This window comes from Vipera ursinii, assembly GCF_947247035.1.
Source record: "Vipera ursinii genome assembly, chromosome: 1".
Classification (NCBI taxonomy): Eukaryota; Metazoa; Chordata; class Lepidosauria; order Squamata; family Viperidae; genus Vipera; species Vipera ursinii.
In genome coordinates this window covers 236,868,608-236,880,914 of record NC_139512.1, presented here as the reverse complement: position 1 = coordinate 236,880,914, position 12,307 = coordinate 236,868,608, and the positions used below count along the sequence as shown (strand labels likewise).

Genomic DNA, 12,307 nt, shown 5'->3' with positions numbered 1-12,307 from the left:
CAAAATGTTTTATAGATGGCATTTAGATCCTAAAAAGCTTGCAAGTATGTATCCGAATTATCAGCCTAAATGTTGGAGGTGCGGTGATGAAGACGCAACATATTTTCACATATGGTGGACTTGTAAAAAGGTTAAGGCTTTTTGGATAAAAGTCTGGTGGAATATGCAGAAGATTTTTAAACAGAGGATAAAGTTTTGTCCGCAACTTTTTTTGTTGGGAATAATTACAGATGCTATAGTTGTGGACACTAAGTTGATGTTGAATTTAATTACGGCAGCGAGACTCTTGATAGGCCAGTACTGGAAGAAAGAGGAACTGCCGACCATAGAAGAGTGGACTTTAAAGGTTTCCGACCTGGCTGAGATGTCGAAGATTTCGGCCTATTTGAAAGATCACTCGCAAGAACGCTATATTATGGAATGGAGAAAATGGATTGAGTTTATCCAGAACAAGTATAGGGTTAAGAAGTTTCATGTAGCATTTGAATAAGTCTTCTTTCTTTTTTTCTTTTTCTATTTTTGTTTTTCTATATATATTTAAGATATATATATATTTATCCTATATAAGCTAGAGAGTGATGGATTTTAGAGTTTATGGTTGTTAGTATATGGTTGTTTATGATTGTTTTTTTATATATATATACCTTGTATTTAGCTCTGGGAAGTCAGGGGGGGAGGGGGGAGAGGTAGGGGGGAGGGAGAAGGGAGGGGGAGGGGGGATTTTTAAAGGAAAAATTGTATGTTAAAACTTTTTAATAAAAAAAAAACGCGCCCACCCCATTGCCGGCAATGGGGAAAAAGCTCCGATACGTCGCGCGACGTCACGTGACATCGCATGTTTGACATGTCTGGTATAAGGCTTCCTCCTAAACCTGATTTTAAAAGATATTTAATTGAACGATAAACAAAGGGGAATCTGTTGTGCTACAAAATAAAGTATCAGCCTCCAGCTCCATCTAGAGAGGTTGATTAGGAGCAATCTTACCTCTTCTGGTAAGAAGATGTCTTGTGATGGTCACTCCAAGCATGGTAACCATTTAACAAATAAGCAGACTCCATTGCAAACATTTCTGAGAGCATATCTAATATGTTTTCAAAATTCTAGAGGTGCCTGTCAGCCCTCAAAAGATTGACTCTTAAAGGTAATTAATGTTTGTCAGAATGATAGAGAGTGCATTTGTAGCTAAGGAATATCAAGAAACTTGATTTTTTCCCCCTTTCCTTTTTCCAATATGTGAGGCTGCAAGTATAGAATCCTGATTTCTGGGCACTAATGGTTCTTCTTGAATTTCTCTTTGATCTTGATCTGCAATTTAGGGTCTGTTCCTTATCCTTCTGAATAATACCATTATTCATGTAGAGGTAAAGGCTAATGCTGGTGATGGTTTTTTTGAAAATGTTGGTTTATGGTGTATTTTTTGGAGTGGTTCCTTCCCATCGCATATAGTTCCCTCTTTGAGGGAGATGGGTAGTTCAGATAGATAGATAGATAGATAGATAGATAGATAGATAGATAGATAGATAGATAGAATTAATCGTACCTCTTGAAGATGAATGGATTGGTAATGTAAAATTATATATGCGTATGTGAGAGAGAGATGGGGGGGAGACAGATTGACTCTGGGTAGTTTTAAAGCCCACCACATATGGCACCCAAGGATAAACAATAACCTCACTTAATGAAAAACTCAGTAAGTAACAACAGAGCGCATGTAATTGCCTAATGCAAATGCTTGGAGAAACAACCAGGTTCTCTAGTGCCTTGAGAAAGGCTAATGGTTGCATATCTTCTAGGATATACTGTGCCATATTAAAAATGTTCATGATTGATACATGAATTGCTTGGTATGTAACCTCTTCTATTTTTTCTTCTTCTTTTTCCTCCTTAATTTTTGAAGACAATTGTAAATGGGGATGAAAATACGCAACTTTTTGAAAATCTTATCCCAGACACGTTGTATGACATCTCAGTTACTGCAATTTATCCTGATGAATCAGAGAGTGATGAACTGATTGGGAGTGAACGTACATGTAAGCAATTTTGAAATACCTTAATTAATTAGTAATTTGGGATGACTAAAGGGCACAGGTTTCATACCCACTCAACCTCTGTTGTATTTTTCTTTACAGTGCCCCTTGTGCCTATAACAACACCAGGTAGGTGCTTCACTTCATCACTAGCATGTTGCAAATTAGGACTACTAGAAAAGAATAGGAAAGATAGCAAATAGATATCCCTGGAGAAAATTACACAGACACACACACAGTGTGTGTGTGTGTGTGTGTGTGTGTATCTTACATGCTCAATGAGCATCTTGAGGCATCACTGAATTATAGTATATTTTTATAAGGCATAAGTTGAAGCTAAAATGTTGTGGTGCAAGGCATTGAATACTGTGTTTGCATCATGGATCTCTCATGCTATGAATCCTGAATAATATGCATCATGGATCTTGTCCAAAGTTTTTGACCTTGACTTTTTCTTATCATTTCTTATATTAATATCCATACATCCTCACTTCCTCCAGGCATTCAAATGAAATTCTCTTCACCCACACCCCATTTTATCCTTATAGGAATCATATGAAATAGATTAGATTAAGAGTTAGTTGTTGACCTGGAGTCACGTAGTTGATACATTGCATGTCTGTCATTTTTTGGTTCCCCTGTTGCAGTCTGGCATGGTAGTATTTTATAAATATTACTTGGTATATATTGTGAAGATGTTGTTGTTGTTAGTTGTGAAGTCGTGTCCGACCCATCGCGACCCTATGGACAATGTTCCTCCAGGCTTTCCTGTCCTCTGCCAATTGTGAAGATACAATTGTTTAAAATCCAAATTTTAGAGAAGTTACATTTAATTTTAAATAAAAAACCAATTTAATTTAAAATATTAAAAATATTTTTCTCAGACATGAGGACATTGTTTTCATATGATAGTATGATTGTACTGCACATTTATTTTTTATAAGATTCTGCTCAGCAACTGTTTTAATAATTTCATACCAGTACCAACGAGTCCCCCACGGAATCTCCAGGTATATAATGCAACATCCAATAGCTTGACTGTCAAGTGGGATCCTGCCATTGGACGTGTGCAACGCTACAGGATCAATTACCGACCTACTACGGGTGATGGTGCTGAACTTTCGGTAATTAATTCTCCAGAGGGAAAGCATTCTCTGTAAAAAAAAAATTTTTTTAAAGAAAGAGTGGTCTGATCAGTGTGTTAGATTATTAAAAGTTTTAACACTCTTAACAGACTTTTATATATATTATATAGTTTTAACATTATAGGTTTTAAAATTCTGCATGATGAGGTCAAGCGAATTTGCTTCCTCTGTTACAAGAGGAAATATTGACTGTTAGATAAAAAAAAAATATCTCAGTGTAGAATTTTACTTGAGAGATAGGGAGTGAAAAGTTGCAGGATGACACTTCTAGCTATGCTTCAAACATTGCAAGATTTCTAAGATAGACTAAGCTCACCCATAGAGAAAAACACATGTATTGTATCTAGATGTTGATTGTGAACTGTCATAAACATATTTTATTTTTATTTTTATTTTTTTTAATTTTTTTTATTACATTGATATCCCGCCCTTCTCCGAAGACTCAGGGCGGCTTACAAGCTTAGCAGTAGCCTTCATTCTATGTATATGCCTGCTTGTTAGGGCTTTCACACACACCCCAAGCTGCATTATTACAAAGTCAGCTTATTGCCCCCAAAAATCTGGGTCCTCATTTTACCTACCTCGGAAGGATGGAAGGCTGAGTCGACCTTGAGCCTGGTGGGATGCGAACCTGCACTAATTGCAGGCAGCTGGTGTTACTTAAGGAGGCATCAGCCCACTGCTCCACCAAGGCTCTATATACAATTAATTTTGCTGCATGTCCTTGCAATTGCATTTTGCTGAAATTTCATGTCATATTATCTGCCCTATTGTCCCTAATAAAATCTGAACAAAGGCCCTGGGATAAATGAGTCAGTTATGAATTGTGATGGTGAAAAAAATGGCAATTATGTGATGATGTGACTTCGAATACATGTGCATAAGTCCCAGGTTTTGCACTGTGATATCGGGCTATACGTTTGTCCTATTCCTCCCCTTTTCCCTACAAATTCCTATACCTAAGTAAAGGCAGTAGCTTTTAATTAATCAGACATAAGCATTCTCGTGTTTATGTTTTCTAACTGATATGCAGAATTAAAACAAATGTTTTATTTTAAAACATTCTTGCATTGACTGATGCCTTGTCATTCTTGTCTCTGACAAATAACCAGGTAAAAAATTAAAAACGTCCACCTAATAAGTTGTAAAATGTTTAATGAAATAGTTTTTTGTCTTTTTTAAATTCCATTTATATCCTGTCCTTCTCCGAAGACTCAGGGCGGCTTACAAGCTTAGCAGTAGCCTTCATTCTATGTATATGCCTGCTTGTTAGGGCTTTCATACACCCCCCAAGCGGCATTATTACAAAGTCAGCTTAATTGCCCCCAACAATCTGGGTCCTCATTTTACCTACCTCGGAAGGATGGAAGGCTGAGTCAACCTTGTGCCTGGTGGGACTTGAACCTGCACTAATTGCAGGCAGCTGGTGTTACTTAAGGAGGCATTAGCCCACTGCTCCACCAAGGCTCTGTTAAGTTGCAGTACTATCGTTCTGAGCTAGAAACCTAGAATTTGTACACATGCAAGACATACTTCTTTTTCTAAACTCTGTTTAGTTTGTTGCCTTGCTATTTTCTCACGTCATTCCATTGTATTCAAGTCCACAGTGGGAGGAAGCAAGAACAGCATCGTGCTTCAGAAGCTGCGGCCTGACACACCTTACCGCATTACAGTTTCTTCGATTTATGCAGAAGGGGACGGAGGACAAATATCAGGGAAGGGCAAGACCAGTAAGTGAAACTCTCCTGAGCATTTTGTTTTTTCACTGAAATGGAATCACGGAAGAGATTTTTAAAAGATTGGGGAAGTTGGCAGGTTTTGGAGTTCATTGTCATATGACCCTTGGTCGTTTGTTTTTTTTTTTAAAAAACACGCCACATTATCAACTTCTAAGCAAACTTTTTCTGTTTAGTTAGTTGCCTTGCTATTTTTCACGTCATTCCATTGTATTCAAGTCCACGGTAGGATTCAAAGTAGGATTTATTTTGAATTAGTATAGGTAGTCCTCGAGTTAGGGCAGGGGTTTCATATTGCTGGCCCACGGGCCAGATGTGTCACAAGGAAACCGCACCCACCCCATTGCCGGCAATGTGGGAAAAATTCTGATATGTTGTGTGTTGTCACGTTACATTGCGAGTTTGACATGTCTTGAGTTAGGGCCATAATGGATCCTAGGGTCAGAAGTCGCAACAAACATTAAATGAACTGCATCAAATACCAGCCATCCTTGCTCTCCCTACTGCATTTGTTAAATGAATGCATGGGTCGTAAAGTGGTGCTCAGGGGAGGGGGAGATCCTGAGAGGCCTAGTGCAGACACTAGACCACCTGCCTTAGGCCTCCCAAGGCCTCCCCCAGCCCGAGGTACCCCATGTTCTCCTCCTACCCCTCAGGTGTCTCACATGCCAGCCCTTGCACAGCTGGCTGTCTTGGCAGTGAGAAACAGTGGGGAAGGAACATGCTGGGTGCGCCTGCCTTTCATAATTCTGCTCCTGCCCTTTCTCCTTCCAAGGTTCCCTGCCTGTTTGAGGCAAAAAAGGGACCAGTTTCCTAGCCTTTCAGAGCTTTCTGCCCCAACAGCTGACAGTTGGGAAGATGCAAACCTCTCCTGACTGCATTGCTAGGCTTTGGAAGGCCAGCTCCTGCATGCAAAGGCAGCAGCTTCAGGACCAGCTTTCCAAAACTTTTCTCTTGCTTAACCTCCTCCCTTCCCCAGAAACCCACATTGCTTCAATAAACAGAACAGAAAAAGCTGGGAGGGATGGACTTGTTGATCTCACCCCCTTCCCCCATTATATGCTAAAACTAAATTCTTTTCCTGACTCCAGGCTGAAGAGTAGAGGAACCAAAGCAAGCAAGGAGAGAAAATATTTCTGCAGCTTTTCCCCTTGAACTAGAGGGGGGAAAAAATAAAAACAAAACATCTTCAAAAGTTTAGCAGAGTGGAGACTTGTGCAATAAAATGGCAGATGTTGGGTCTTTGCAAAGCTTTTTTTTTGCTGTTCATCTGACTGTCTGTAGGACAGGCATGTCAAACTGCCGGCCCACGGGCCGGATGCGTCACGCTGAAACCACGCCCACCCCATTGCCGGCAATGGGGAAAAAGTTGCGATACGTTGTGCGACGTCATGTGACGTGGCAAGTTCGACATGCCTGCTGTAGGATGTACCTAGGACTTGCCTTTACGTCCTAGCTGGGTCCTTCAGATAATAGGACAGCATAATAGCTTTGCAAACACCCACCGTGGAGCTGAATTTTTTCAGCAGATCTTCAAGGCACTCCAGCTGCTGTAACTTTGAAACAGGGTCACATGTGGTTTTGGAGTGCCCGTAGTTACTTTGAACAGTCGTTAAATAGTCTATCATTTCTTGAGAACTACCTGTATTTAATACTTAGAATTTCTTTCTGTAGTTTTCATTTCTTTACCATGGTATGTATGTGTGAGGAAGGGAGAGAAGGAGAGTCTAATATAAGTTTATTTCTTCCAGAAAATTTTTATTGAATGATATGTGTACAATTCTTACACAGTTATTATGTAGCATCCAGCTTTCTTTCTCTGAGATAGGGGTTCTATTCCCTGGGCTCAAATCAGACTGAAGTGGTGTTTTATTTCACTTTGGATCACTGACAAATATACAAAAAAGGTGGATGGCTTCACCATAATTATACATGGCCTTTTAATGAACTTTTCTCCTTTTCCGATTTCCATCCATTTCTGTGCACTGCAATTTAGTTGTTTCCATGCTCTGGTCTTCTCTCTAGTGCTGGAATGCAGTTTTGAAAAAAAAAACCCTCAAACTTATGTAGTCAGCAGAGTATTACGCAACAAAAAAAGGCTGTTGGAGTCATAAAGATAACGTCTACTTTCATTTCATTGTTGGAAAAACCCTTTGTGTTGACATTCTACAGCTTGCCCCTTAAAGGGTCATCGTTAAATATCAACACACATATCAAAGTTCTTACTGAAAGTATGAGTCTACCGCCTCCTCCATTTTTTTTAAAATTCCATTTATATCCCGCCCTTCTCTGAAGACTCAGGGTGGCTTACAAGCTTAGCAGTAGCCTTCATTCTATGTATATGCCTGCTTATTAGGGCTTTCACACACACCCCAAGTGGCATTATTACAAAGTCAGCTTATTGCCCCCAACAATCTGGGTCCTCATTTTACCTACCTCGGAAGGATGGAAGGCTGAGTCAACCTTGAGCCTGGTGGGACGCGAACCTGCACTAATTGCAGGCAGCTGGTGTTACTTAAGGAGGCATTAGCCCACTGCTCCACCAAGGCTCTTAAAAAGTGTGCTCTTTATTAATTGTTTCCCAACTTTCTGGACTTTTCCAAGTATTTGGCTTGAATGAGAGAGGAACATATATATCAGAATTAAATGTGTTTAAACTCATTGGCCAAATGAGTTTTATTAGGAGAAATTACTGTGCATTTATATCTAAAAAAGCTAGCAACTTTTACTTAATAGCGTTAATAAAGGGTAGGTACATCTAACCCCACAAAAATGAGAATCATAACGTAATAAACATTGCGTGATTAACGGGAGGGAAGCATCTTTATTAGTTTGGTTTTTAATTTGTCTTTAATAAAGGTTCTCCCCCCCCCCCAAATAGTCATCTAGTGAGATAGGTTAGTTTGAACCTACTTGATGAAAGGTTACATCATTCCACCTCTTCCCTATGTCAGTGGAGAACAGCTTTTCCCACCCAATGAGGCTAATGGAACATGAGAGCTTAGTTATATCATAAATAGTACAGTTGGATGGCTATTGAGTTGTGAAGTTCCTCAGCCGCCCTTAAGCTTCAGAAATAAAGCAGCTGTAGTAATAGTAGCAGCAGCAGCAGCAAAGGAGTAGCAGCGAATTGCATTGCAATAAATTGCATTTTAAAATTTTCTTTGGATTAAAGAAAAAAATAATAATTTATGTTGTCCGCGCAATGCATTTAAAAATGAACAGCTGAAGTGGACATGGCAGCCATTCAAGTGTCAGTTTTATGCCACAGCTGTGGCATGCTTCATATCTAATGTATAGAACTTTGATTTATAGTAATGCATATCTGTATTTAATAGTTCTTTCTGTCTTGTACTTTTAAATACCTTCAGAACCTCTCAATACTGTAAGGAATCTCAGAGTTTACGATCCAACCACTAGCGCATTGAACGTCCGATGGGATCATGCTGAAGGCAACCCTCGTCAGTACAAGGTGTATTATGTACCCGTGGCAGGAGGAAGAGAGGAAATGGTAATTCTTTTGTGTGCATATTTTGTACCTGGGTAGTTTTCTGTACACATGCTTGGAGGCTTTTCAAAATGATGTTCCACTGAATTTGGGGACCCTGCTTATGGAGCACTCAACCACTGATGAAAAATTCCCCTGGGATTTTAGATTTGGGTAAAATAAGAGGAGAATTTTAGTGAACGTGAAGGCTACCTTTTACAATTCATAGGGAAAGTAGTTTAAGAACAACCATGAAATTTCCAATTACATGTCCTGTTTTAAACCTTTGACAGGTAACTTTGCCTGGGAATACAAACTATGCTGTTCTAAAGAATCTCCAGTCCGACACTCCATACAAAGTAACCGTTGTCCCTGTTTACTCAGAAGGCGATGGAGGCCGGGTGTCAGATACGGGGAAAACGTGTAAGTAGAACTAGGAGGAGTTTTTTCCTCTTTCATTAAATGTTGGGACTTTGGGCCACAATTAAGATAGAGTTAGGTAACTTGCTGATTGTAAAGGGCTTAAGCTTACGGTACTTCAATATGCTATAGTACAAATCATTGACTTAATTTAGTAAGGTGACTTAAATTAGTAAGCTATTTTTGTAGATATTAGCCCGGTTCCTATATAACCTTAAGCCTGAAGGTAGTGGCTTGCTTATTTTTGGCTTAGCTCCATGGCAAAACACATTTAAAACCAGTTGGTTGGTTAATGAATCCGGGTTGTTTTAATGATGAACTCTATATAAGACTAAGCTCAAAACTATGATTTATGGTTACTTTATGACAAATCTGTTTATGCTGTGCCCAAAAATCTAGGTATAGTAGAAAAAATACAGGGAAACAGAACTGAAATTCACAAAAAGGTCATAATTAATCTGCTTGTTTGCAAGCTTATTTAACATATGAAAAGTATTTTTGGGTTCTCTCTTCCAGAGCTGATCCTCCTCAGTGATACCAAAATTATTACAATGGAACTTACTTTTAGTAGACTGTAGGGATGGAAGTGGGAAAGAGTATAGTTTATTTCCCAGTGTCCAGTAAATTGAACAGTTAAGTCATCGTGGTGACATAAGTGACATTATTTAGGGAATGACATCCTTGTGCAACACAATGATGCCTACACCATATCTTCATGCAAATGACTTAGACATTATTCACATAAATAACATTATTACACAAATAACCTAAAGTGCAATTGATATAATAGTTAAGTCTTGTGATTATACTTCATTCAGTGTCTACAAATAGGGAGATTTCTTTAAAAATGCAAATTTGTTTTATATAATTCAGTGATGAGGGGGACACCAAGAAACATCCAAGTTTACAACCCAACAACAAACAGCCTTAACGTCCAGTGGGAGGCTGCACCAGGTCCGGTACAGCAGTACAAAGTTGTCTATAAACCATTAGCTGCCACAAGGCCATCAGAATCTGTAAGTAATTTAATACAGTTATTTCTAAAGCGATCTCTGGTTGATGAAAAAGAAATAATGCATCCTATTCCACTGTGAATGTCTGAATGTTCCAAATTGTCATATACAGGTAGTCCTTGACGTATGACCACAATTGAGCCCAAACTTTCCATTGCGAAGAAAGTTGTTAAATGAGTTTTACTCCATTTTATGGCTTTTCTTACCAAAATTAAGTGAATCACTGATGTTGTTGAGTTAGCAACACAGTTGTTAAGTGAATCTGGCTTCCCCTTTGACTTTGCTTGTTAGAGAGTTGCAAGAGGTGATCACATGACCTGGGACACCGCAACCATCTCTAAATAGATGCCAGTTGCCAAGCATCCGAATATTGATCATGTGACCATAGGGATACTGTAATGGTCATAACTGTGAAAAACAATTATGTCACTTTTTAAAAAGTGCTGTTGTAACTTCAAACGGTCATTAAATGAATGGTTGTCAAGAGTTATCTGTAGCGTAGACATTCTTAGGGACAGCTTTATAACTTGTATCAGTTTGTGGAGAAATGCTTCTGTGCTTAGAACCAATGCAGCGTAATAGTTAATTTTTTGGACTAGGAGTAAGAACATTGAGTTCAGGCTCACCCCCAATCATGGAAGCCCACTTCGTAACTTCCACTATTATTTTCTGAGCTTTCAGTCCTTTACTTCATTGATTCATGATCAAAGGTAAAAAAATGCTCACAATGCATTGGGAGGAGGGGAAACAGGGTATAGGAAAATGATAATAGTAAAAATTTAAAACCTCAGTATATCAGCAGATGTACTGTACAGATGTAAAAAAGTCGGGCCAAATATTCGAACAGCAACATTTTGACATTTTTAGACATTTCACAATTTGGGTAGGGGGATATGTAGGCGCATAATCCCCAGGTCATGTGTTCCAAGTGAGAGTTGAGGTAGTTTTTCAGCTGTTAACTGTCTCTGAAGAGTCATTACTTAAGCAGTCTATTGGGCTGGTGAAGAATATTCAGCAGCTCACCATCAGTTACAGACAACATTTCCAGTATTGTTTTCATTCTAGATTATTATTCCAAGCAACACGCGCAACGTTTTACTGGAACGTCTGTCTCCTGATACTCCTTATTCAATAAATGTCGTTGCTTTGTATGCTGATGGAGAAGGAGATCCAAGTACAGGACAGGGAAGAACATGTAAGTAGAAAATCATGCACGTTATTGCCCAACTCTGATTAGTGTGAATTACTCCTTCCTAGCTAGTTCTCTAAATATGCTTTGGTTCTTACATTCTGCACTGAACCTTACATGAATGTAGTTTATCCCATTTCAGTGATTAAAGGTATTGAATAAATGTATATGAGGGAAGCTTTGCAAAGAAAATTTTGCTGTATTTAGTTCAATATTATGTCTCTGAATACAGGTTTAAAGTATATTCTTTGAACACTTGAAATGTTCCACTTTAAAGTATTCAGAAGAATTAAAGCCAGTTTTCATATTAAGGACTAAAGTATGAATATCCAGAATTTGGTAAATGTTAATATACTTGTGGATTATCAGACTCAGAGAGAAACCCTAGTGCAAGGGTAGGCAACCTCGGCTCTTTTATGACTCATGGACTTCAACTCCCAGAATTCCTGAGCCAGCCATGCTGGCTCAGCCATGCTGGCTCAGGAATTCTGGGAGTTGAAGTCCATGAGTCATAAAAGAGCTGAGGTTGCCTACCCCTGCACTAGTGAGTACTGACAGGTCTGTGTATATAATATTAGCATGCAGTTCATTGTGACTGAAAGTGACCTTCATGATTTCATCTTAGATTGTCAATAGTATGTTCAGATTGACATTTGGCCTTTAGTACAAATTTACAAAACATTTGCTATAGCTAAAAATGTAAAACTTCAAATATTAGGATTTTATATTAGATAAGGTCAAGAGAGAGGCATCTTTGTCCTCAAGGATAGTTTTGAGAGGATAAATTTTGTCTGTTTAGGACTCCTTTTGAAACTCACAAGGATGATCTGCTCCAAATCTTACCCAGTGGATGGTTGGGCTATGTAGATGATGGAGGAATGAAGAGGACAAGAAAGGGAGAAGGAAAGGAGACAGGTTGAGCTGTGGTAGTGAATGGAGGCCATTCGGCTAGAGTGAGAGTATAATTCTGTTGGATTAAGGATACTACAATGAAAGAATGGGTAGAGAGTAGGATTAAAACTGGAGGAATTGTGGAGGAAGCAAGATGGCAAATCACAATGATAGAGGAAGGATGTTTCTGGAGGAAAGAAACATTATAGAATGAGAAAGTTGATTTAATCATCCAACGAGATGAAAGTGCAATTTCAGAAAGCACAATTCTGTGTTTGGTCATTACAGAGGTAGACACACATTACTAGCTGTGTCACTGTCTATTTTATTTCAGTTAGTGGGAAATAAATAATGTCTAAATTTTCTATGAAGCTTATTTTATGAACATTCCACTATCT

The 12,307-nt window shown here is 38.7% G+C and overlaps 1 protein-coding gene across 1 annotated transcript in view; it reads left to right on the top strand.

The window, feature by feature from the left end:
• The window catches only part of COL12A1 (collagen type XII alpha 1 chain), a 124,811-nt gene that overhangs the window by 60,113 nt on the left and 52,391 nt on the right, over window positions 1-12,307 (top strand). Inside the window, exons 29-36 of the mRNA XM_083376905.1 lie at window positions 1,899-2,031; window positions 2,131-2,157; window positions 3,010-3,152; window positions 4,774-4,903; window positions 8,281-8,420; window positions 8,690-8,819; window positions 9,690-9,832; window positions 10,895-11,024. Coding sequence (XP_083233031.1) covers window positions 1,899-2,031; window positions 2,131-2,157; window positions 3,010-3,152; window positions 4,774-4,903; window positions 8,281-8,420; window positions 8,690-8,819; window positions 9,690-9,832; window positions 10,895-11,024 — 976 coding nt within the window. The remainder of the gene's footprint in view (window positions 1-1,898; window positions 2,032-2,130; window positions 2,158-3,009; window positions 3,153-4,773; window positions 4,904-8,280; window positions 8,421-8,689; window positions 8,820-9,689; window positions 9,833-10,894; window positions 11,025-12,307) is intronic.